Genomic DNA, 27962 nt, shown 5'->3' with positions numbered 1-27962 from the left:
TAGTAAAGACCTCTCAGCCACTCAGTGGGGCGGGCTTACGCTGGATGATTAGTCCCAGTACTCACTAACACTGGATGATCAGCAGATCAGCCTAGAAAACAGGTAAAGGAAGAACTCCACCTGGCGCCAGCCCAGGGGAGGGACAGGAAAAGGAAGACTCACCCTTCTGAGGCTGTCTGAGTTCACCTGATCCAGCAACATTGGAACAGAATGGCTGGCTGACTGCAAGGGGTAATTCAGAATGAGAAAGAGAGGGTCTGAGTCACCCAAAACGTGTGTAAATTCGCTCTGAATGAGCCTCTGCTATCAGTCATGTCACATTTAGGGATTAGGGACCTCTGACCAGGAAAGAGAGGAAAGCGCTGTCCTCCCTAATGGGAGAGGCAGCTAACCCTGTTCACCCTCCGACATTTAGGCAACACCAGAGAGCAGCCCTGGACAGTTACCATCAATTGCCAGAGAGATACTAGAAGCTGGCTGCTGAAAGACTAAAAGAGAAAATAAACTTAGGTGCCTCCCCTGAGCAGGCATAGCAGTCAGACGCTTCCACGGGGACACCTTTCGGCCCACCAGAGTGTAGCTCTGGCCAGAGACCTACAATTGTCTCCATGCTTAGATGCTATCCACTAAGGGTTCCAAGTTGGGAAAGAGAGAGAGGTGAGAGGACTCCCCATAAGGAGAGAGCTCCCCATATGGGCCACCAAAATGTCGTGGGTGAGTGACAAGCTTCTAAGGCTGGTGGCACAGGTGGTAAAAGAATTTACAAAGACAGCTGTAGGTAAAGAAAAGCAGATTTACTAGAGAAAGTATGAAAATATGTTGCAAGAGTGCAACGGCCAAGTTAGCAAAAGAGGGGCTGACTGCCAGGAAAAGACAAAGGCTTGCTGGGAATTTGTTCTATGTGCTCCCCTCTCATCACCAGGCTGGACCTAGTCATGCAGGAACTAGGCCAACAACTGGTAAGTGACCTGAAGAGTTGGTTCCTGATTGCTTGGAGAAGAAAATACCTTAGCAGCTGACGACTGATGTCTTCCAATCATTGACTTTGACCTTGTATGAAAAGACCTATACTATCTTGCAAAGCCCATCCCCCAGAACAGCTCTTCAATGCTGACATCCTTTGCCCATTCTTCTTGGTAGAACAAATCCAACCTTTATCTCTACCTCTTCTCTTTCTTCTCTGTAGCATTGTACGAATTTTGAAGATGAACAGCTTTCCCTCCTATGTGTGTTTCATAATACCTTGCCCATCTTCCACCTATGAGACTCCCCTATCAGTGATAAATTTACTAGTAGGAAAGACTCCCCAAACCATAGTTTTCCTATTCCTTTAGTGTCTTACTTTCAGGGAGACTGGAGAACGCACCTTTCAGTAGGCTTAAACTAGAACTAAAACAGTTCATCTATAGCAATAGAGGCTACGTGTATTTCTCCCCAGCAACATCACTCCTTTCTTTTATCTGTAAATGACTAATGATAAGTTCTTTTCAATTTCTTACCTTTTTTCCTTTCAGAGGTACATGCTGAGTTAACATAATAAATCAGTATAGGCACTATAGCAGAGAGCCGTGAAATCAGATAGACCTGGCTCAATAAGGGTCAACTACTTAGAGTTATAAAATGTTTCTTAACATGTCTCTAATGTAGCTTTCTCATCTGTAAAACTGGGATAATACTAATAGCTACCTCATTTGCTTAGAGTCAAGGATAAAGTTATGGAAATGATAACATGACGATGATGATGATGATGATCATGATCGCGATCATGATATTAAAGGAGAAACATCACAAAGCCACAAGACTTAGGATATCCAAGTGTTTATTGAGGTCAAATAAACATGTTATAGCTCTATAATTATTATCATAAATATCAATATTATCCTTAAACTCAAGTGACAATATCAAATAATGTTTCTATAGATAAATCCATATTAATAAAATGTATAAATAAAATGCATTCTTATAATAATAATAAATACATTTATAAATATAAAGTACTGATTATGATAACATTAAGTTATTTAGGAATTTTTTCCCCTAAGGGAATGGGAGTTAATCTTTTTTATGGAAAAAGACAATTGTTTAAAAAATAAATTATTTTCTGTGTATAGAACACCAGTTACAATAAAACGTTACCAATAAATATCTATGCTTAGAAAGTCTACCTTCTGATCTTATAAACAAAAGTGGCATTGGTTTCCTTTGTAAGTAAAGCAGGGGTTCATTTGGAATCCACCCATCATGATGAAGTTTGGCTTCCCATCTTCTTTTTGGTAAAAAAAGAAAAAATCACTTTGGGGGATCTAATTGTTATTTCTAGCAGGAAAGGGGGTTATTCATTTTTCAGCTTTGCTGTGGTCAAACGCAGGCGTTTCTCAGAGACATAAACAGCAAATCCAGTTCTCCAATTGCTTTGATCTCTCCACTCTCTCCAAGCTGTGAAAATAAGAATGCAAAAGTATTTGCACATTTATGCCATGCTTTCTAAAGTGAACAAATTAGAAATTGCATGATTAGGTTGCTGGAGACAGAAACCAAGTTTTAAGCACTTGTAAAAGAGTCACCGTTGACCTCTATAGAGTACATTTTTCTTCTTTCTCTTCCCTTTCACCTTTCCACATTTCTTTTGACATGAAGCCAAAAAGATATCCTTTTCTATCTCAACGACTCCAAGACTATAAAGAGTTTTAAAGTTATCTTGCCCTGCTGTCTGTCATGCATTTTATTACCAGCCTGCTCTCTGCTTTTACCCACAGTGAGAGGGCATTACTACTTCCCAAGACCGCCGTATTTCAGACAGTTCTGGCAGTTTCTCCTGTTGATCTTTCCCTGAACAACGTTCCTCTCCTGCCTGTGCTTTCTGAAGCTACCAGCAAAAAAGCATAATCACTCTTCCATGTGGCAACCCATTGCAAACATGAAATTGATTCTCTCAAAACGGATTAAAGGCCTTGAAATTCACACAGATCACCATGAGATTTTGCTCTCTCACGCTTCACAATTCTAAAGACAACAAAGCAAGCTGAAATCAGGAATTTTTAAAACAAGAAGTGCAAAGCATGTCTTATCTGTGACACACTAGCATTCAGCCCTCCACGTCTAGATAATAGTTCTATAACAAGAGAAATGAGCTTCACGATTTAAAACTACAAAGCTTTCAATTACCAAAGGAAGAAACAATCGTACTCATTAAATGAAGCTCAGGAAGACTTGCTTTTTTAAAAAAATCAAGATGGAAAAAGGGGGAATTAAGGTTAAGCTTGTTACTGAAAATTCCACCAACTGGAGCCTTCATGTTTCTGAGTATTTAGTTGTACCTGCAAAAGCATCACTTTCACTGCTCCTAATCGTCCCTCTGGTTTTGGGGTGAGTCACTGTTGTTAGTCTAAGCCTTCCATTGTTGTCCTTTTCTCCAAATAGGCCACATGATGGTATCATTCACTATAGAAATGTACACTTGCCTACAGTGGATAAATGCTCACTAGGGATTTGTTGAGGGAGTGAAGGAAGAAACTAGAGGAAGGTCTTGAAGGGAGAGAGGAAGAAAACAAGGCTTACCAGACTTCTGTTTAACTATAATAAATGTCTTACTAATATTTTCTCTCTATTTTAACATGTGTAAAATAGATCAGGGGTTGTCTGCTCTTGCTTTTAAACTAAAATCAATAGCTGTTGGATATTATAACAATTAAAAATAAGTATCAGTTACTCCAGAAATTCACCCTATATGCAAGTCCAGCTCTTGTTCTATGTTTATTCCTCCAAGTTTCAAAGCAACACATTAATGCCTTCAAATAAATTTACCCTTAGGCATTTTTCTCTTTTTAAACGAGTGCTTCTTCGGATTACATGAGTCAATAGGAATCTGAAATTTCCCTAAGAATTAATGATACTAAAACTAATCTGTATTGCTGCTGGGAAAGTGCCAGCTTGGGATTCAGGAGACCTGCATTCTAGCCCTGTCTCTGCCACCAGCCATCCCCAGAATGTGAGGTAATGTGACTGGATGATCTAAGATCCCAGCCAGTTCTAGAATTCTGCAATTTGCAAAATTTGGAAACTGACTTCTAGATATATAAACATATCTACATACACAGACACCAAAGCAATCACCTGGTGGTAGGAGAATCAAGTGAAAAGTCACAAAGTGAAGGGAAGAAAGAAAGGAAAGCAAAACAGCATTTGTCTCTTCTATTGCACGACTTAGCACTGACAGTTATCAGTCCTACCTTTTTCACTGTGTCCTTCAGATTTTGCACATTCCTCTGGATATGCAGGTCATCACCTTCAATATGCTGTAAAACAAAAAACAAGAATAACTCTCTTAATTGTGTTGTGCTGAAGCTTTATGAACATCAACACCCATGGAGGTATGTTACAATTCACCTGGAATTACAGCTCTTAGTAATTTTGCCCACAATGACCTAGATTTCACCAGTGACCTAGATTTCCCGAGCTCTTGAATTCCCTTGGACACAAGAATCCAGTCACTTCCCTTATAAGAGACCTCTCTTCACCTTTGGGAAATCCTACTGAGGTTTGCGTTTGTGAAAAGAGCGGGGTGGTTTATGCAAATTCTGTAAGGAATAAAACCTCAATCGTACCTCCACAAAATTGCATGCTCAGAACAAGAAATGTGCATAAAACATCTCATGTGAAAATTAAGCCCTCTTCAGTAAGTCCTAGGTCCTTTTACTGGGCCCACGCCACTCACACTTTTTTTCATAATTTCAAATGTTCAGAGGCATCAAGTTCACACGCCTCCAATTTTGTCACTTCCCATGACATAAGCAGGGCAACAGTCTGGAGACCCACCACCGACATTAAGACTTCCTATTTCCTACTTTCGCTTCTACTTCTCTCCATGCCATCCCCTCCCCTCAACAACTTGGACTCAATAGATCTATTTCCACATCTAAACGGTGTTTTTCCCAACCCTGCTCTCATCTTACACAACCTGAGTTGCCTTTTTTCTAGAGACAAACCAATGAGTCTTCTATACACTTAAGTTCCAGACCCCATTCACCACTATATACTCCATATGTGCCTCAATCAAAGCAAAAACAAACACTCTGTGATCCCAAATGACTCCTGATAATACTGCTGCCAAGGCACTTCTTCCTGCTAGCTTAGGGGTGGGGGAAGGAGAGAGAGTTGGGTTAAGGGGGTCTCCGTGGAAGAAGGTGGGAAGGAGGGGTAGGTGGACATAGGCTGACAGCTGAACTTACACATGTGCTTAGCCTGTTGCTGAGCCTGGCCAGGAAGGACACCACCTCCTGCATATAAGGCTGGAACCTATCAGACTGAGGGAGCAGCACTTCTTCAAGGGTAAAGTTCAGCACCTGCTTCATCAGATAGCAGCGCTCACTCATCTGCAGGTGGAAGGGAAACAACAGGGGTGATATTAGGGGATATCCAGGAAGACCTAAACCATCATCACCACCACTCCAAGTACCCATGGATGGCACACGGCCCTGTTCATCACAACTGTAACTTACACTGACTCCGCGGAACAGTTTCTCCCCAATGAGACGAACATCTGTGTTGTTATCAGCCAAGCTAGCCTGGAAGAGAAAAAAAGACTAAGTGCCCGGACACTGAGCAGATAGAAGAAAACTCTGTATGTAGACATGTGCCCCATCGCCTCTCCCCAGAGCAACCCCATAAAGACTAAAGACAGAATTCAGATGTGTGCACGAGTTTAGAACAATGCACAGAGGCATAAAGGAAAAAACTTAATCATCAGATGAGTTACTGAATGGCTGCTGTTTGGGAAGAATACATCATAAGTATCATAGAGGCCAAAAAGGAAGGAGTTTAGGTTAAAAAGTCAGATTCCCAAAGAGTCTCTGAAAAAGAAAAACAGAAAATTTTTCTACCTGCAGGGATAAGCAATGGGTTCCTAAAGCTCTTACAGGTGCTCTGAAGAAAAGCTTAAGAACTATCTGGGTTCCAAGTAGATAGAATGAGAAAGAGTGAGATTGAGATATGTACCTCCTTAGCCAGCATGAAGGTGCGGTTGGTGATATAGGGCTGCTGGAAGTTGGACTTGTCAAGCCTGCAGTGGGAGCTGATGGGTGCAGCTGTCCCTCCCTGCACCGAGAGGGCCAAGAGAAGGAGGTAGCTGGTGGCCAGAGACCCCATAAGGAAAGAGCTCACGGATTTCTGCAGGGCGGCCATTGCAGAAAACTCTAACTCGAGCAATTGGTGACTGGGGAAGGAGAACCTGGTAGAAGACAACGTGAAGGAACAAAATTAGTCAAAAGTGTCTCATCAAACTAACTAATTATACCAAGTTTGCTGAAACGCTTACCTGTTCTGAAGATTCTGCTTGTGATAGGGAAGGTAGAAGTTGCTGCTTTTATAGCCCCCAGGATACCTACATTTTTTTTTTATTTGAAAAATATGACATCAGCAATTATCTAATTTCCAGTACTGTCTTCTGAGAACAACCTAACCACCACAGGAGCCCACAAAACACCACCTCGTATCCTTCCCACCTTGAGATGCAAGTGTTTCCCTAAAACGTCACTATTAGAGCCCAGAGGGTATTTTACAGACCAATCCCAGAAATTTTCTAAAGCCTACATATTTTTCAAAGAAAACAATTGCTTTGTCTTAGTAGAGTTCAGATTTCATATAAATTTTTTTGATCTCCTATAGTTACTGAGTAAGCATTTTGGTCACGGACTCATTTTCCTACCAGCTTTATAGATTCTTATCTCATTGGAGGTGATCAGAACAAAGGGACCCATGTCCTATATCCTCTGCTTTAAAGTAAATGGTAATGACAGCTTACTGATCATTCCATTATTAAAATAATTTTATCTCATTTTTAAACATGCTGAATTCTAAACTAGACTTATGTTGCAAAAATAACAGTCTTGGCTAATATAATTATTGTTTTCTGCCCTTTCTGGGACTATTTTTAAGTGAGCATAACAATTAAGGTAGAAGTACATATATCTTTAAATTGTATTCATTGAATTATAATCAATTTGTTTGTAAATACTAATGCTGAACAATTTGATCACCATTTTTCTTAACATGTAAACTTTTTTAAAAATAAAAGAATACCATGGATATAGTAATTCATCTTAAAATTTTACCTAATTTTAAACTGCACACAAGTCTCAACATAATATTTCTAAATAATCTTATAACAATTATCAACACACATATGTGCATGGATGTCTGAAGAAGGGAATACAGGAATATAGAGGTTCCACATTACCTTTAAATTATTTAAAAATACACCTAAAACTAGATTGGAAAGCCTCCTGCAGAGCAAGAGAAGGAAGCAAATGCAGCTATCAAAAATCAAATAGCAAATACCTATTGCTGAGAGAAGGCATGTGAATTAGTGCAAATTCGTATGATCAGAATTTTCTCCTCACAGGTAGTTTAGATCAGGAATGTTGAGGAACTGCGAGAAGGGAGGTAAATAATTGTAATCTAGACCACTCTTTGAGGTGGAACAGACCTAAGCAAGGTGCCACAGTGAAGGGTCAGAACCACACGAGAACACTGAGCATTTGTGAAGGTGGCCAGAGGAGAAAGAAGCAAAGAGGAAGATTAGTGAGAGTCAATAACACCACATGATCACACCTGCATGTGGAATCTAAAACACCTGAACTCATAGAAACAACCAGTAGAATGGTGGTTGCCAGAGGCTGGGCAAGCAAGGGGCAGTAAGTTGGGGAGATGTTAGCCAAAGGGTACGACATTTCAGTTAAAGGAGAGGGGTATGTTGAAGAGCTCTGTTGTCCATCATGGTGACAATAGTTAAGAACAATATAGCGTATGCTTAAAAATCACCAAGAACATAGGTCGTAAATGTTCTCATTACAAAAAGAATTTCCAAGTATGTGAGATAATGCATATATGTTAATTTGCTCAATTTAGCCATTCCACAATGTATGCATATTTCAAAACATCTGTGAAGTCAACCTAAGTATCCACAAATGGGTGAATGGATAAAGAAAATGTGGTATATACACACAGTGGACTACTCTTCAGCCATAAAAAGAATGAAATCCTGTCATTAGCAATAACATGGATGAACCTGAAGGGTGTGTTAAGTGAAATAAATCAGATGCAGAAAAACAAATACTGCATGATCTCACTCGTGTGGAATCTAAAAAAACCAACAAAAAAGTTGAAAAGTTGATATAGAAGCAGAGAATATAACAGTGATTCCCAGGGATGGGGAGGTAAGTGGGGAAAGGAGGATGGGGAGAGGTTGGTCCACGAGTACAAAGATACAATTAGACAGGAGGAATAATTTCGGTGTTCTATTACACAGTAGAATGACTATGCTTAACAGGAAAATATTGTATTTTGCAAAATAGCTAGAAGAGGGGCTTTTGAAGATTGTCACCACAAAGTAATGATAAATGCATGAGGTGATGGATAGACTAACCACCCTGATTATATCATTATACAGCATACACATATATCGAAACATCAAATTATACTCCATAAATATGTACAATTACAATGTGTCAATTTAAACAATAAGTAATTTTTAAAACATCATACGTGTAACATAAATACTGCATATGCAATTTTTATTTGTCAAATAAAAATAAAATAAAATAATTTTTTTCTAAATTAAAAAAAAAAAACTAGGTGTGTTCCAAATGAGCCCAAGAAGAAATGATGAAACTCTTCCTTATTCAATTTCCTATTATATATGGCCATTTTTGCCCAGAGCTTTGTATAATTTTATTAGCACTAGATTTAAGCTATTCTATGGATTAAATAGGCTTTTGCTGGTTTGCCTGGGAGACTGACCAGCTTACATAATTTTGTTTCCATGAGAAAATAAGTTTTGACATGGTTAAATTACATGCTTTCAAGGGAAGAGTCTCTGTCTCTTTCAGCTTTGCAACTCCAACACTTAGAACAGTGCTACACACGTAGGAAGGACTCAATAAAAGCATATTCACTGCCTTTACAGTATTTCTAAAGTTGAGTTTTGACCCAGTCCTGCTCACCAGCTTATTGTTCCTGAATAGTAAATAAATCACTGTGAAACAGAAAGAGAATGCCAGAAAATAGCAAAGCCATCTTTAATAGCAGCAGTGTGTCTCTTATTCATTGTATGGCCCTAATGGGCCAAGCGTCAATAAGATAGTGTTACTGGAGCCTAGCTCTTAAGTTTCAGTGAGTTTAACAAAAACTCACTAAAGGGAAAATCTGCTCTAGTGTTGTATGTGGGTTTCTGAACAGTCATACTAGGAGAGTCTCAGAAATATTTGCTATTAGAAGAGATTGTGAGGCTGGGCACAGTGGCTCACGCCTGTAATCCCAGCACTTTGAGAGGCCAAGGCAGGCGGATCACCTGAGGTCAGGGGTTCAAGGCCAGTCTGGCCAACATGGTGAAACCCCGTCTCTCCTAAAAATACAAAAATTAGCCAGGCATGGTGGCACATACCTGTATTCCCAGCTACTTGGGAGGCTGAGGCAGAAGAATCGCTTGAACCCTAGAGGCAGAGGTTGCAGTGAGCTGAGATTGTGCCATTGCCTTTAGCCTAGGTAACAAGAGTGAAACTCGGTCTCAAAAAAAGAAAAAAAAAGGAAACATCAGAGACATATGTATGCTAAGTATTTTTTCAGATTATAATGGGGCTTTTCTGCAGCTGTTTCCTTGTGAATTTTCAACTCTCTCCCAAAGCCACGGCAGATGAAGAGCAACCCCAGTGCCCAATTTCCAGGTCCCAGACAGACCACACCCATGGTTGATTTGGGTTATGTAAAAATTTACCTGATCTAATGCCACGAGGGACTAAGCAGAATCCTCAGCCAGAAGTAGGCTTTGGCTGTCTCATTCACTGTACTGTGCCTAGCACCTAGAACAGTGCCTGGAATATAGCAGCAAAATGAATATTCATTGATCGCATATATAAATTATTTCCCAACTCATTGGCTGATGCTTGAAAATCCATGACTGAAAATGCATTCTTTAAGACACAAATCTCCCTAGAAGAAAGAAGACACAAGTAAAAAGCTTTGTACCCATCATGGTCTGCGGTCCAATGCACATGATCATTGTTCCATACAAGTTCGTGTGTGTGTGTGTGTGTGTGTGTGTGTGTGTGTGTGATCCTACCCTCATCATTCTCCTTCCCTCCCCTCTAAATGCCTACTGCCATCTCTACCCCTGCCATAGGTCATGGCTCTAATATTTCATGTATATTTCTGAATATGCATCCCTGTGCAACAAAAAGTGTTGTTTAGTGTGTGTAGGTATTTTTATTTTACAGAAATGGCTCTCTTTCTTACCTTTTTACTGAACATGGTGGTCTTACCATCTGTCCATGTTGCTATTTGTAGCCTCTGCTTGTAATGTGACATTCCAGAGTGTGTACCTACCGCATTTCACTTATTGATTATCCAATGGTGAACACCTGAACTACCTCCAATTGCCCATACCACAGACATTGCAGTTCTAAACACCCTCATCCACCCTCGTTTTTATGGTATCTTTTGAGGATATTTTAGAAATAACTTTTGAAGAAATAAATTTTGAAGAAATATGTCCACTAGGTCATAAGGATAAGTTTATTAGCATTTACTGAGTATTGCCATGTTGCTCTCCAGAAAGACAGTGTTAATCTACTCTCACATCAGCAAATAAAGCTTTCTCTGTTTCCTTAAATCCCCCTCCACACTTGGTGTTATCTAACTTTATTAACTTTAACTTGGCCAGGATTTGGAGGTTTGAAATGATATCTATCTCGTTACTGTTTTAACTTGTATTTTTCTTTATACACTTGTAGCCACTCGGTTTCCACGTTTTATACGTTGGTTACTTACATGAGTCGTTCATTTTTCTAGCAGGCTTTGCTCTTTATCTGTTGTTGATTTCTAAGAGTTCCCTGTATATTTTAAGCATTACTCCTTTTTTGATTGTAGCCATAACAAACTCTCCTCCCCATTATTATTATTATTATTATTGAGACAGAGTCTCACTGCTCTGAAACCCAGGCTGCAGCATAGTGGTGCAATCTTGGTTCACTATAACCTCCAACTCCTGGGTTCAAGCGACTCTCTGGCCTCAGCCTACCAAGTAGCTGGGATTATAGGCACTCACCACCATGCCCAGCTAATTTTTAGTAGAGACAGTGTTTTATCATATTGGCCAGGCTGGTCTCGAACTTCTGACATCAACTGATCCACCCACCTCGGCCTCCCAAAGTGCTGGATTACAGGCATGACCCACCATACCCGACCTCTTCCCAGTTTTTTATTTGTCTATTAACTTTGCTTATTTGGCCTTCGTTGAACAGCAAAACTTAATTTGGATGTTATCTAAGACATTATTTTTAATTATATGATTTGTACTTTTCAAGCTTGTTTGAAAAGCCTCTCTCCATCCTAAGGTCACAAAGACATTCTTATCTCGTATTCTGTTTATTCTATGGTTTAACCTTTCACAATCAGGGTCTTTAATGCATTTTTGTATGTAATGAAACGTAAGAAATCCAGTTCTATTCTTATCCAACATAGTGAGCCAGTTTTCCCAAAACAGTCCACTAAACAATGAGTCTTTTATCATATGTGAATTTCCCATATGTAGAGAGAGCACATAGTGGCAGGCGCCTGTAGTCCGGGCTACTCAGGAGGCTGAGGCAGGAGAATTGCTTGAGCCCAAGAAGTGGAGGTTGCAGTGAGCCAAGATGGCACCATTGCACTTCAGCCTGGGTGACAGAGAGTGAGACTCCATCTCTAAACAAACAAACAAACAAACAAAAAATAGCTATATCTGAGTCCTCTTTTTTGTTCCATTGGTTAATTTATTTTTCTCTTTTTGTTCTTAAGCCAGTTTCATATTATAATATTACCGAGGAGTGTCTTTATAACTGAACAGGAAATTTTACCCTCTTTGCTCTACTTTTTCAGGGCTGACTTAGCTATTCATGGACTTTTTATATATAAAGCTTATAATAAATTTTCCAAGTTCCTGAAAAGCTATAGCAGAAATTTTTACTAGGCTTTTATTTAATGTAAAGACCAGTTTAAGGAGAATTAACATTTTTATAATGTGAACCCATTATATCCAAGAGCAACAACCATGTCTCTACCAAAGACCTCCTTTATGCCCTTCTGATCGTCTTTCAAGGTTTTTCTCACTGAGTCTTGTGTGTGAGTTTTAATTCCTAGTTACTTTATGGGAGAAGTAAGATGTGAAGCTGTTATTAGTCACATTTACCTTGGTGTGAGTAAGTACCAAGTTGGCTTGGAGAAAGGGACTATTCAATTACTCATCTCCTGAGAACACGAAGAGCAAGTGATTCACAGCCAGCGAGGAGAAGAGGATAGAGGTACAGCAAAGAACAAAAGCTAACACTGGGGTTTTCAAACATAAGCTTCATTTACTTCTCACTTCTGCTCTAAGGTAACCCTGGTGGTACCCAGAATAACTTCCTACCAGGCCCACCCCCACCTGCCGCAACCTGCCCACAAAGACACTTGTGAACCATAGCCACCTTTCCCTTTTTCCTGGGGACGGAGTCTTCTCAGTCAGTATTGTATCTCACCTTAAAGAGAAGACTACTCGCAGGAATGTGTCTTAATGTAAATGAGCATGTTTTTCTCCCTACCAATGCTAAGTACTGAAATCAACTTAAAAGATAGAGGAAAGCAATGTTTATGCAAATTCCTCGCTACTCTAGTGCAAGCAGATTTGATACTGGCTTCCTAACACCTGCCCTCTACTGTCATAGATGTTTTGAAAGCCATAGGTACATCCCAGTCTCTCTTTTCATTTATTGTTTTGACAAGTAAATAGGAGAAAAGAGTCATAACCCACACTTGCTTCTTCCACCAGAGATTCAAAATACAATTAATTAACTAATATCAGTGAATATTTTTCCCAGTTCTTTAGTTTTAGAGTTATTAGCATTTTTCACAATCATTTTGCAGAGGTTGTATATTATTTTAAAACATAACTTTTGAAAATTCGTATTCAAAACTCTGTGCATCTTGGTGTTGTCTCACCAGATTCTCTCAGTCTTTCATGGGAACATTGTGAGTAAACTAAACATTTCCTACATCCTCACCACCCTGTGAAACTTTTAAAAATATTAATAATAAAACACAGTTCCGAAGCTTAGGTGATTTGGCTCTAAAATATCACAATATCAATACTGAGAAATGCCCCCTTTTTCTTTTCTTTGTCACTGTTCTAATTCAGTGACTGCATGTGTACTATAAATAGGGTAAATCGTCACAAATTTGGGTTAGTTGGACAAGATGTCCCTCTGAATTAGGGCAGATCTGAAATGTTGCCTGTTTCAAAAGAGGTGCAATTATGTTAATGCTTCCAAATTCTTACAACCAAATAAATGAAGATACTTTATCCTGTTTAACAAATATCTGTGTTGTAGTGTTGGACTATTTTACCAAATATGGATTCTTGGCTCCACATATCTTACTTAAAAAAAAATACAAAAATAATCAGCATTAATTATGTTGTAGTAACCTTAGGATTAATCTGAAATGGAGTTGGTTTTGAAAGAAAAGATTAAATGTATATAAATACTGATTAGAGAATTAGAATTTAAACTGTATCCATATTAGTTAATTAACATGCCTTTAGAGAAAGTAAAGTACTTAAATGAGTTGGCAGGGGCAAGAAATTAAATAGAAGAACCAAATGGAATATTTGACAGGCTGGGAAAGGAAAAAGTTACAACAAATAATATAGTCACAGCCAAGGGGAACCAGCTATTAAAAGGCACAGTCTGTGAATGCATGAGTATAAGAGGAAATATCTGAGCGAGACCTGCCTAGGAAATGGAGCAAAGACAAAACACTACATATAAGATGCGTAGCTTTGTGTTTTATTATTCATATTTTTAAAAGAATGAATCTGCTTTATTCATTCATTTTCTCATTCATTCATTCACTGTAACATCAACTCCATGAAAACAAAGACTTTGTATACCTGGAACAGTCCTTGGGACATCATAGACCTTTAGTAAGTTCCAGTTGGATGACTGAATGAATTATAAGCACAGATGACCAAATGATTGTTACAGTAACTATCTTTGACTATTCCATTGACTGCGCTCCTAACATTCCGTAGGTATGGAATATAGTAAATGTTCAGAAAACACCAGCTATTAACCACAAGGTGCTTCTCCATGGACAACATATGTAGCAACCCAGAGAAAGACATGGAAATAGTAATGAATGAACCACAAGTCAGGAAATAGAGATTCTGCAGCTTAACTAGATGTTTTACTTTGCGAGGGTCAAATCTGTTGAATGAATTAACGAGTCTTGTTCTTGACTTAAAATTTTAGCATGAGTCTCCCTTCTCCTTCATCCTGTATGGTCACACTGTCCTAAATCCTCTTGCTTCTTCCTTTGAAATAACTCTTTATTTAGGATCTTTTCCTCTTTCAATCAATAAATATCTACCAACACTTTCTGTTTCGGGAACAACTCACTACGAGTGAGTTATTGTCAAAAATAATCCCAGAAAGATATGTGTAATACATCTAATAAAGAACTCAAATCCAGAATTTATGAAGCTTTCTTGCAAATCAATAAGAAAAAGACAACTGAGGAGTAAAAAAAATGGACAAAAGATTGAACAGGCACTTTACAAAAGAGATTTAATAAACCCATGAAAGGAGTTTGACTTTATTAGGCATAGGGAAATGCAAAAGTAAAACCACACACCCACCAGAATGACTACAATGAAAAAGACAGACAATACCAATTGTAGGCAACCATTTAGTGCAAATAAATCTCTCATATGCTACTCTAAAGAGTATAAGTTGGAAAAACCATTTTAGAAAACTGTTCTGTATTATCTACTAACACTGAACAAATACATACCCTGTGATTCAACTACTCAGTTTCTAGCCACATACCCAACAGAAATGAGCTTGTTTGCCATGAGACATGTCTGAATATATGCACAACAGCATTCTTCATAACTGCTCACACTGAAGACTTTGGAATGGATGAAGTGCAATATAGTTACATATTGGAATACTATACAGCAATAGCAATACACATTATATTGCTACATGTAACTACAAAGGAAAAAACAAATGGAGTAAGAACTGTCTGCTGTGAGGGAAATTTAAGCCATATTCGAAGACCTCAGGCAGAATCACCAAACTGCTGTTGCCACTCACTGATCATATCTGCAGCTGCCCAAATGCTTCTCAATGACTTTCTCCTCTTCATTGATTCATGGGCCCAAGAGAAATAAAGCAGTGGCCCAAAGGCCCCATCCTGTTCCCAGGTGTGACTGCCCTTGTCCTACTCTGGTTGAAATAATAGGCAGGGGAACCCACTGAAGCAGAGGTCAAATACTCCTTCCCCTGTGGAAAGGGGTGGAGTGGAGATGAGAATGGGAGTGTGGAGTAGGTATAAGTGTGGGGCAGAGTGTAAGGTGTCTGTGGAGAGAGACAAAGAGAGTTGGTGGCTCGTAGATCTTTGCCGTCATAGAGATAGTGGAGGCACCTAATCCAGAGAACTGACAGTGAAAATAAAACACTAAGTGGGTTGGCCAAGATTTTTTGCTTTCAGCTAGTTATTTTGAAGACTTCTCGACATGGCCTGAGCAAAATCATGAATTGAGTAAGACCAAAAATGTTCTATTCCTCATCAGAAACTCAGACAACAAGGGAGGCCAGTAAGTAATGAGAACTGATTTCTTCGGCTTCAGTGCCTGCTCCTCCCACCTCCACACACGGCCAACAGAGAGGAACATGGAAAGGGGATTTGTGATCAATTTTACAAGGTAAGACTTTATCCAAAAAGGTCAAGGAAATGACCAGACCAGAGATGTTCTCACTTGGAGATTTTTGGCATGACCTCTTTCTCTCTCTCTCTCTCTCTCTCTCTCTCTCTCTCTCTCTCATAGCCCACCATTGGTCTCTTCTCCCAACTCCCAATCCTCCAGCTGCACTAGAATGTCTCTTTTCAGGTTTTCTGAGTTGACTAAAAATTATTCGTGCTGGCATCATCTTGGTCTCTGAATCTAGTTTGTTCTTATCACCACTTAAAAATTTTCAGGCTGTTCTCAGCCTCAGCCACTTATGAAAACATGCTACTGTTGAGCTTTCTGGAACTTCATCAGTTTTTCAGGACTGAGAAAAAAGAAGGAAGTTAGATGATGTCAGTATAGTTTCTGTTGGAAGAAAATAAGATGGCTTACTTATGGGCACAGCTATGACAGGCTTCATCACACTTACTAGACACTTTCTAGTCTTTCCTGCCCTTTCTCCACTAACACCAAGGTCGATTATCTGCATTTCTAAATAACTCTTACCTGCCATTAGGACTGCCTTGAAGCCAGGCACTATGGCTCACGTTTGGAATCCCAGCAATTTGGGAGGCCAAGGCAGGTGAATTGCTTGAGCTCAGGAAATCAAGGCCAGCCTGGGCAACATGGTGGGACCCCGTCTCTACAGAAAATGCAAAAATATTTACTGGGCATGATGGCTCACTCCTGTAGTCCCAGCTACTCGGGAGGCTGGAGTGGGAGAATCGCTTGAGCCCAGGAGACAAAGGTTGCAGTGAACTAAGATCGCACCACTGCACTCCAGCCTGGGTGACAGAGCGAGACCCTGTCTCAAAAAGAAAAAAAAGTCACAACAACAACAAAACCACCTTGGAGCAAAACTGTGGAATAAAGCAAGCATGACTTGGGAACCTTCATCTCTTCCTTCTGACCTCCTTTCACTCACCCTTGTCTCTCTCCTTCTTCTCTCAGCACCTTCTACCCTAGTCTGTTTTATATTCACACTGTCATAAACCATAAAACTAATACATCATAATTTTCAAGCTGCTCCCCTAGATTTTATCTTATTTCAGCTCCATAATAACCCATCAAATTCTGTTATTCCAATTCTACACATAATATAAAACTCAGAAAGGAGAAATAAATTTCCCCAAGTCACACGGTAATAAAATGACAAATCCAGGACTAATACAGGGATTTTTCCATTCATCATGCTATCTCAGAGTGAAGTGTCAAGCTAAATTCATCTCTGTTTGCTGGATTTTGGCTATTAGGGATGCAGGCAAGCAATATACGAGGTCATTAAAGGAGAATTTTCTGGACCAGGCATGATGGCTCACATCTGTAATTTCAGCACTTTGGGAGGCTGAGGTGGGCAGATCACTTGAGGTCAGGAGTTTGAGACCAGCCTGGGCAACATGGTAAAACTCTGTCTCTACTAAAAATATAAAAATTAGCTGGGCATGGTAGCAGGTGCCTGTAACCCCAGCTACTTGGGGAGCTGAGGCAGGAGAATCACTTGAATCTGGAAGATGGAGGTTGCAGTGAGCCAAGATCATGCTACTGCACTCCAGCCTGGGCAACAAAGCAAGATTCCATCTCAAAAAAAAAAAAAAAAAAGAGAGAGAGAGAGAGAGAGAGAGACTTTTCTGGAATCCGTAAGACTATACCACTTTCTAACTAAAGCACATAGGACCTTGTGTTTGCTCCCATATGGCCATGTAAATCTGAATTAAAGTGTGCAAGTTACTTTTCTATCTCCCTGACTAGATGGCCAGTTCCATTAGGGCAAGCAACCTGAACAGGTCAGATTTTCCTGGCTTCTTTCTGTAATTCCACTAAATACCACTGTTTCTCTCTCTCTCTCTCTCTCTCTCTCTCTCTCTCTCACACACACACACACACACACACACACACACACACACACACACTACACCATTTTATATTTGATATTGGGATGGCCTGGGGTAAAATAAAAAGAATAGGAAGTAAGAATAGGGCTACCCTACAAAACTTCCCATAAATTGCATGATTATTCAACCTGAATGTGGGGAGGAGGCATATAGAAAATTTCCCCCTCCCTTTAGAAATCAAGGTTGCAAGAATTATTGAAAGCGTGACAAGAAAGAAGAGCGAGAGTACATATGGGACCACGGGAAAAGGAGGGGCAAACTGCCGCCTCCTCATCTTGTGAAGGATGAAGCCTGCCCTCATGATCTTGGCAGCCGCTTTGTGCCTTGTCCTTTAGGCTAAAGTTGGGCCTGGGAGACCCATCAAGGAAGGCTGGATCATGAAGGTCGATGCCTCTGTGTCTCAGAGAGTTGTCCAGTTCTTCCTACCACAGACAGCATGGATGCCACAGGGTGACCCAATGACAATGATTACCCAATTTCCCCAGCCCCATCCACAACAGTTGCAGGTCCCTCTTGAGGGCACTCTAGATGCAAAACCACAGTGACAGCCACGCGCATCTTCGTTATTAGACCTGTTATCCTCTTGTTGTTTCACCAGCCCTGGTTGCCCTTATTTGACCCCTGGCTATTCAGGATCTCCAATGTTTCTCCCATGGAGGCACAACCTCCACAGAAGCCCCCCATGCTCTGAATCCTACATCCTGCACAACCTTATGAAAAAATTCACCTGGCCTGTGTTGCCACTACCCAAGGTGGCACCAGATCGCTGGGACTGTAGTGGCCAACTAATGCATACCTAGACATTAATCGCTAGAAAAGTTTAAATGCAGATAGGTATTTCCGCAAGATCCTTTAACATCTTAGCCAAAAAAAAAAAAAAATTAATGATGTAGAAAAAAATGGCTGTAAAGATTTTGGATAACTGTCTCTTAGCAATTTCCTGTGCGTTAGGCTCAACCCTACCCCGACCCTCTGACTTTCTCATAACATTAAAATTTCTGTAACCTCTTTGGAAATATTTGTGGTTAATTGCATTCACTGCTATTTAGAAAGAGCAGAAAGTACTTTCGATATTTTTGTGTATGATCCAAGAACAGAAAATTGCGGTATTTGACATCAGTTTAATTTCTGGGACATTACTGCATACTTACTGCCAGGTATCCATGAGCTCCCCCAGGATGTCCAGAAAACCTCTTTCAGAGACCCTCTTCCAAAGCATGTTCTAATGTCATTTTCGCCTATGGGATTCCCCTGTATCGCCCTGGTGGTTTAGTATTCTCGACAATGACTTATAAACGGAGGAGGATTGGGGGAAAGAAGTGGACACTAGCATCACTTTACCTCAAGAGCCACAAATGCTTCCTTCTTTCATTTCTTTGTACCCACAGACAGAACCTAAACTTTACTTTGATCTTTTCAAATAATCCACCTTCCTAGATGTCTACATTTCTTACACCGTATTGCTAAGCAACTTATTTCATAATTTATTAGTGAAACCACAGTTAATCTGGCAAAACCTTTATTCATCGTAATAAATTAAAAGATCTGGCTTTCTAAACGGAAGTTCTGTTCAGAAATCCTGATCTATCTGCAAAGAACCTTCCCATGAATTTACCAAAAGCCACCTCTCCCTACAAGTCGGTCTCTCAAAAGAACATTTATTGGATTTTAACTGTGTACCCAGTCCTGTTCTCGTCCTTGTTATGTAGGAGGAAAGAAACACAGGGAAAATTCCTCATCTTGTAATCAAATTAGTGGCGGCAAACACAAAGGAGCAGCAATTAGGGAGCTTTAAAGTGACAAACAGTGTTGACATCAAGAATAATAGAGATTCAGAGCAGGGAGAAACACGCAAGTGTATGAATTTCTTGTTAGAAACACCTCTGTGTTTCAAAATCTTTATTTTTCTATTAGAGAAGAGAAAGAATTTTGCTCTTCAGGGTCCCAGATGAAGCTAAAGAGCTATCATTGCCCAATCACAATTTCTGCTCCAAGAGATGGTGATAAAAGGAATCAGAATCAATGTAATGATATTTTGGCTGGTTATGCATTGGAATAACAACCCTTCTGGCTGGCAGAGATTCAGCCAAAAACATAGGCATCCCCGGATGTCCAGGCACCAAACACTGAGCGAACAAGCCAAGATCATTTAAAATTAGAGAATTCATTTTGGCAGAGAGTGGAAGTTGTAAGCAGTACTAAGTAGGAACTGTACACTGCTTTGAGCTGTCAACAGAGAATTAATAAAAAGTGAAAACCTGTTGACTGGTGACAGTAGCAAAGCTGCATGCATTTGCCAAAACTCATAGAACTGCACTCCTAAAAAGGGTAAATTCTACTATAGTAAATTATACCTCAATAAACCTGATGAACAGAAGGAAAGAAAGATTTGACTAGAATTGTTCTCTTGTGTCCTAAAATATCCATCTAATTGTAAATGAAAAATCAAAATGGGCCTTACTCAGAGAATGTATTTATCCTCAATATTTCCAGTTTCAAGACAACTGTTTTCTCCTAATGAGAACTTCTCAACAACAGAATGGAAGGGACTGTCTAGACTCCCTGCACTAGAATTTGACTATTGCTTCTATAGAGCTTACTCTGCTAGGTGACTTACATAGTGCATTTATGATCCTCACCATAATCCTGCAAGGGAGGTATTTCAGAGATGAGGAAACTGAGACTGTGAGGGTGTGTGTGACTGCCATTAGGTGGTGGAGCTGTGTTCAAGTTGAAGAAGAATATCTTCATGCACTTAGGAGCTATTTACTGAGTTCCTACCGAGTGTCACTCTGCTGGCTATGGCAGTGACAACTGCAAAAGATATGGCCCTGTCCTCACAGAGAATATAATCCACCTAATGACCAAAAAAAAAGCCCATTATCCTACAGTGTCAAGTGCTATGACTGGGAACCACAAAGAACCACGTAGAAGGGGTACTTATCCAAGGCTAGGCAGATACGAATGGCTTTCTGGAAGAAGTGGCATCTAAGCCAAGACCTGATGGATAAGTGAGGAGTGAATGAGGTGGCCAGCATTGGAAGTGAGGTGGGGTGGCAGGGAAGGGTGAGGAGGTTTGAGTTGTGAGTAGAGGAAGCTAACATGTGGGAAGTCTTGGAGTTAAGAAGGAAAATGGTGTGTTCCAACAAATGAGGCAAGTTCTGTATGACCACACAGCACAATAGCAAGAGTGGCAAGAAATCCAGACATACTCATGGCTCACTCCCTCACCCCCTCCAAGAGTGAGCTGTAAGGCTCCTTCTCACGAGGCCTCCTCTAATTACCCTGGCAATAGCCAGCACCACCCAACGTACACCTGCCCTATTTTCTTTTCGTATTAGTTAACCTAACACTGTGTAACAAAGTGCAGATTAAAACAACAAACATTTGTCATCTCATATCATTTCTAAGGGTTCTGGCTCAGGGTCACCCATGACGTTGTAGTCAAGAGTTGGCCAAGGATGCAGTCATCTGCAGGCTTGACAGGGTCTGGAGAATCCACTTCCAAGAAGTTTCACTCAGACGACTGCTGTCTGTGGCCTCAATTTCTCACCACACAGGGCTGTTTCTCTAGGGCTGCTTACAACGTAACAGCTAACATCTCCCAGAGAGTGTGATCTACGGGAGAGAAGAAAAGACATAGTGCCTTCTATGGCCCAGGCTCCAGGGTCACACATCATTGCTTCTGATGTATTTCATTCATTTGAAGTGAGCCACTAAATCCAGCCCAAACCAGAGGGAAAAGGAATTAGGCTCAACCTCTTGGAGGGAGAAGTATCAAAGAATGTGTGGATATATTTAAAATCACTACATTTTCCATGCTTTATTTTTCCCCATGCCGTTCATTACTACCTGACACAACATGTTTTATTTATTATTTTACTATGTTTCTGAGACCACTGGAACGTGAGCTCCAAGAGGGTTTTATCTGTTTTATTTATTGTCGTGTATTTTCAATTCCTAAAATAGTGCCCGGTACACTGTAAGCACTCAGTAAATATTTGATGCAGGGGTTGATAAAGGAATTAGTAAGCAAATTGATGAATACTTGAAACAAAATTGGAGATGTAACTAGAAGCCAGACTGTTCAAGGCCTCCTGAACCACATCAAGGTGTCTGAGCTTTGCCCTGTGAACAAGGGAAGCTGTCAAAAAGTTTTAAACAGGAGTCTGGCATCGTGGGTGTTGCAGAGGGATTCTTGCATCAGTTGGGCATTTAAACTCCTTTCTTCTGAGGTCCTTTCTGACCCACAGTGTGGCCCCTATGGCAGTGCTGGAGGCATTCTCCATGGCAACCCGCAGAGTCTCACCTAATGACCACATAGCCTCACAACCTGGAAATTACTAGCTGTAAGTAACTGACAAATTTTAGCTTTTTGGGAAATCATTACTCACTGAATTATAAAGGTCTAAGATTTTACAATGTAATCATATTATTATAGAATAACTTATCCCCACACGTTTAAACAAAAGATACATGCTAGACTTGGCTATTTCTGAAGATGGTGCACAGTCTCTTTTTAAAAAATTGGTTATGTTTGCATGGACAAGGGACCAAGCTAGAAAACATTCTTCCAGTGTCACAGCAAAGCAAAATAATGGCAGTAACAATATTTAACCAAACTAGTAACTGATTGGTTTAGACAGCATTTCCACTTTTAAGATGTAGAAAAGTAAAACAGCCCCCAGGATAAAGCTATAAATAAAATTTTTCCTGGAGTTTTCTGCACTTTTTTTGCATAGCAAAACTAGAAATAAGTAATGTTAAAAGTGAAAGTCCACTGTAATCATGACCTCCAGAAAAAAAAAAAAAAAAAAAAAAAAAAAAAAAAAAAAAAAAAAAAAAAAAAAAAAAAAAAAAAAAAAAAAAAAAAAAAAAAAAAAAAACACTTTTAAGAACCAAGTGTATATTCTTTCATTTTTCTAAGCTATGCTAACTGGATTCTTCTTATTTTACAAAAATGGGATCGTGCTATGCATATTATTTTGTAGCTGTCTTTTTGTGTTTTGTTTTTCAAATTTCTGCTAAAATCTACATGTGCTTAAAAAATTCTAGTTAAACCTGCTTACAACCATGTTTTAAACAATTGTGCCACAAAAAAGAAATATTTTCTTTTCTTGGTGGCTTCAGATTATCACCAAATGTCACTGGGCATTCAAGTCTCTGACCTTATGGTTAGCTTTGCCAGGAGGAAAGAAGAATACATAGAAATTAAAACATAAATTAAAAAGATATAGCACACCATTTTTTCCATGAAAAAAATTAGTGACATAGGAACATTTTGCATCAAGTATTATGCAAACATTATGCAAAAGGTAATTTGTTGCCTAACTTAAAGCTATTTGAAATTGTCTTCACTGCTATGGGTGGTTGTTGCTGAAACTCAGAGGATGAGAGAAAGTATGGCTAAATTTAGACATGTCTCTGAAGGCATAGGAAAGGGAGCTCATCTCTACAATCCCAGTAATTTCTTTTTTCCTGGGAATGCAGCCCTTGATGGCATCAGAAGATGCCATGACTTGTGATCCTGTCCATTGGTCAATAACATGACTTGTGATCCTGTCTATTGGTCAATCAAATATATATCAGGTCAATAATGCCTATGGTCAGCACCATCAAAATTGTCAGTTCATACAGTCATTCAACAAACATCTGTACCTTACCTCCTCCATGCCGGCCCCTAGGCCATGCTTTGAGTATTACACAGTTCCTGCCTTTAAGGTGTTTAAAGTGCACAGTGTGCAAAGTTAGAGGCAGAGTTCTCTGAACGTAAAGGAAACAATCCAAGCTAGAGATTCTCTGAGCCAAGTCATAAAGAAAATATACAATTCAGCCAGGTGCAGTGGCTCATATCTGTAATCCCAGCACTTTGGGAGGCCGAAGCGGGCTGATCACCTGAGGTCAGGAGTTCAAGACCAGCCTTGTCAACATGGTGAAACCCCATCTCTACTAAAAATACGAAAAATTAGCCAGGCGTCGTGGCTCACGCCTGTAGTCCCACCTACTTGGGAGGCTGAGACACGAGAATCACTTGAACTAGGGAGGGAGAGGTTGCAGTGAGCCGACATCGTGCCACTGCACTCCAGCCTGGGTGACAGAGTGGGACTCCATCTCAAAAAAAGAAAAGAAAATATGCAATTCACCCAGTCCAAAAAGAAAGAGCATGCACAAATCCACCTTTGAAGAACCGTGAGTAGTTAGATCGGGCTGAAAGACTTACAGGAAAGGGAGAAGTAGAGAGAGAGAAAGCTGGAGAGAAAAGCCTGAAGGGTTCCGCAATGCTTGTGAGCTTACATGTCATCCTACTGGCCATGGCAGGACACTGAAGGATTATCATGGAATGAACCGGAGAGATCCCATTGTTCCTGATAAGCAGCATTCTGGTGAGAATAAGGAGAATCATTTTAGCAAGATTTGAGGTAGAGAAACAAGTTAGGAGCATGGTGCCTTGATGGGAAGATAGTGGTCTGATATGGCCAACTGGGGCGGAAAGAAGGAGATGGGTACAAGATGTATTAATAGGATAGTCCTAGGATGAATAGAATTTGAGATAGACACTATGTGAGGACAGAAGTCGGGAGGGGGGCGGATTGACAATTCCAAATTTTTCTGCTTGAACAGCAGACAGATGGAGTTTCATTCACAGAGCAGCATCCAGAAGTAGTGCAAATTAGAGAAAAAAATAATTAATTTGGCTTGGACCATTCTGGTACAAAGGTCCAGTAAGCAGATATTAGGATAGGCAGCTGAGTAGAGGCAACTGAGCCACAATATTGATTAGAAACTCATGATCTTATTGACCATCAGACAAGTAATAAGCAAAGATGAGTTGGCCCAGAGCAAAGGTGTCATGTGTAAAGAGGAGACTACGTAGAGAAAGACTTTTAAGCAGTAAATGTGGTAAGGTGACACTGCAGTAGAAGTTTCCACAGAGTATAACGGGAACAGAAAAGACTGTGTGGCCTGCTCTACTTGGAAAGCTCTAGAAGTTTTATTAAAGGCAGTTTTATTAAGCTGAGTGTAGTAAGTTGAGTAGGCTCTCATAGACAAGGAAAGAACGATCATGACAAGCAGAGGGCATAGCTAAAGAATGGCAGGAAATGTGAAGCTGCACAAAATGTTTGGGAAAACCACATGTGGTTTGAAACTGCTAGAGGTTAGGATACATTAAGAGGTAAGAAAAAAATTTGTCAACATGTGAAATTAATGAGTGGCCAGAGACTAAATCATAAAGGCTCTTGTGTTCTAGTGCTTAGGAGTCAGGGTTTTATCACCTGTGAATCTCAGTTCCTTTGATGGAAAATGAATATAACTGTATATACCTGCAGCCTGAGGGTTATAGATAACATGTGTCAAATCTCTAGCATGATGCCTGGGAAACAAACAGACCGATGAAGTCAATGTCAGCTATTACATTGCTATTAAATAGAACTCTCATTTGGGCCCAAATGTGGAAGATGGGTTGAAGGTGTAGCGATGGGCGTACAATACTGACTGTAGGCAGCGGACTTGAGAAACCCGAAACCAGAAACTCTAGGCAACAGCCTTGGTGCCAGATCTAAGGAGTAACCATGGGAGCCGAAAGAAGGAGAGCAAGCTGAGAGACATGAAGGAGCTCGTGTCAACACCAGGGAGCTGGAGGGAGTGGGGAAGAAATCAGAGAAGTCAAGAAGGATTCTCCATTACCTGGCTTACCTATTTGGGTGGTATCATTTATTAAACTGGGACGATTCAAAGAAGAACACGTTTGTAAGGTAGTAAGTGTAGTTTGGGATTTTTAGCTGGGGCCAGGAATATGGACTTTATACATATACAGCAGTTGGATATACATGTCTGGAGTCCTTTCTAGGAGAGAAGGGGTACTCTTGGAGAACTCATAGGATAAAAAGAGCAATGGGACCGAGAGAGTTCCAAGGAATGCCAACATTTAAGGAATGGTAGGAAAGAGAAGTTGGATTTAAAAATACATTGATTTTTATTATTCATGGCAGTTATGTTCTCTAAAGCCACTGTGAACCCTGAATTAGAAAATGTTGAAACACTTCTTTTAGGGGAAATACAGGGTTAGGTTCCTGCAAGCCTCTGGTCACATTTTCACCAACTTATAAATGGGAACCTTGTTTTATGTGTGTTTCTGTTTAAAAACAACTTATTTAATTTACATTGTCAATTTATTAACGTTGAACTCAGAGCCAACAGCGCTGTAACTCATGCCGGAATAAAGTTTATCTCACACTTATTTTCTTCATAAAGCATAGTACAGCTTTCTTGTGCTTAGAAACACTAAACAGCACTTTAGCACTAGGCCTGGAGCTAGTTTAAACAGTGAAGTCATCAACAAAAAGCACAGAAATGTGAAAACTGTGCACTAAATAGGCCATGATAAGGAAACTCCTTAATGGTATGGGAACTGAAACAAGAAAGCAAAGCATCACCTTGGTCAGCCTTAGCTGAGGCCATGCCCATTGGGAGCTCAAATGTTGTGCTCCTCTGCACATATTTATGAGTGACCTCAAAAACCCAGTCACTGTCACTTTTGGAGTTACAAGTAAATTCTAGCATAGGCAAATCTGCAAAAACAGACTCCATAAATACTAAATGTTGACTACATGTAGGGTCAGGGAAAGGAATGGTCATTCTTGAGAGAAATCAGTGATGAAAGAGACGATTAGTAAAAGAAGAAAACAATAGTGTGGTATTCCACCTAGAGCTTAAGCAAAATGCAAACTAGAAGAATCCATTGGATGTTGTGAGTAGAACTGCTGGCATTTGTTAGAGGACTTTCGTGGGAGGGTTTGAAGCTGGTTGGAGAGTAATTAGGAGGTGAGGAAATGGAGGGAGGAGAGGCACTTGTTTTCAGATGCTTTGTTGGGCTATTCCCAGGGGAATACATTCACCATTGAAATGAAAGCTCTGTGAGGATAGGGATTTTCTTCTACATTCATTGCTGCTTTCTTAGTACCTAGAAGAGTGCCTGGAACAAAGTGGTCCTCAACACATACTGTTACCAATGTATCTGGTCTGACAGAGCAAGGAAGGGCTTTTAAAATCATGTTCCCAACACTTTACAAAGAAAATTGAAACCAATGAGGTTGACAAATTTGTCTACAACCACACAGCTAGCTAGTGGTAAAACTATGCTAGAAACCCAAGGCTCCTTGCTTTTACTTCAGTGTACTTTTTTCTTTACAATTGGACCAAAGATGAGATAAATGGAAATGGAGCAAAAATATTTTGCCTCACCATTACAACAGCTATCTCCACATATGGACAGGCTGGATAGGATTCTGAAGTGAAGAAAGCGAAATGAGAAGCTGTATGTATGCTGTGACCCCATTTTTGTAAAATAAGAATAATCTGACCTGGTGCTATGGCTCATGCCTATAATCCCAGCACTCTAGGAGGCTGAGGCAGGTAGATCACCTGAGGTCAGGAGTCGGAGACCAGCCTGGCCAATATAGTAAAAACCCATCACTACTAAAAATACAAAAATTAGCCAGGCATGGTGGCAGGCACCCTAATCCCAGCTACTCAGGAGGCTGAGGCAGGAGAATCACTTGAACCCAGGAGGTGAAGGCTATAGTGAGCCAAGATCATACCACTGCACTCCAGCCTGGGTAACAGAGACAGACTGTCTCAAAAAAAAAAAAAAAAAAGAAGAAGAAGAATCTAGCTGGCTTACCTATTGATAAAAAGTGAGGATCATTGGCCAGGCGTGGTGGCTTACGCCTGTAATCCCAGCATTTTGGGAGGCCGAGGTGGGTGGATCGCTTGAGGTCAGGAGTTCGAAACCAGCCTGTCCAACATGGTGAAACCCCGTCTCCACTAAAAATACAAAATTAGCCGTGCATGGTGGTGCATGCCTGTTATCCCAGCTACTCGGGAGGCTGAGGCAGGAGAATCACTTGAACCTGGGAGGCGGAGGTTGTAGTGAGCCAAGATCATGCCACTGCACTCCAGCCTGGGCCACAAGAGCAAAACTCCATCTCAAAAAAAAAAAAAAAAAAAATCGAGGATCACTAGACTAAAAGTATTTTTCTCTGCAGGTAGAATTACAAGGCACCTTCACTTTTAAGACTACATATTTCTTCAGTGTTTAAATTTTTTTAATGTATATATTACTTCTGTTGAGAAAAATAAATTTTAAAAACAACTGAAGTGTTTATAGAAAAAATTCCATTACTGTTAGAACTGGATGATACAGTGTTGTCTAAGCAGGAAATTAGCGGATCTTTAGTCAACATGTAGAACAAGTTTTGTGAAGTCGCCTGCCA

At 40.1% G+C, this 27962-nt stretch overlaps 1 protein-coding gene across 1 annotated transcript; it reads right to left on the bottom strand.

Moving 5' to 3' along the window:
- Positions 1-1805: 1805 nt before the first annotated feature.
- On the bottom strand, positions 1806-6330 carry IL22 (interleukin 22). The gene is made up of 6 exons (XM_037732713.1): positions 6314-6330; positions 5995-6226; positions 5499-5564; positions 5229-5372; positions 4230-4295; positions 1806-2436 (listed from the first exon to the last, which is right to left on the bottom strand). The coding sequence occupies exons 2-6, from the start codon at positions 6178-6180 to the stop codon at positions 2359-2361; spliced, it is 540 nt and encodes a 179-aa protein (XP_037588641.1). The 5' UTR covers positions 6181-6226; positions 6314-6330; the 3' UTR covers positions 1806-2358.
- Between the last annotated feature and the right edge of the window lie 21632 nt (positions 6331-27962).

The sequence above is a fragment of the Cebus imitator genome, unplaced genomic scaffold (genome assembly GCF_001604975.1).
Source record: "Cebus imitator isolate Cc_AM_T3 unplaced genomic scaffold, Cebus_imitator-1.0 Scaffold467, whole genome shotgun sequence".
Classification (NCBI taxonomy): Eukaryota; Metazoa; Chordata; class Mammalia; order Primates; family Cebidae; genus Cebus; species Cebus imitator.
This window is presented reverse-complemented; position numbering and strand designations above follow the sequence as displayed.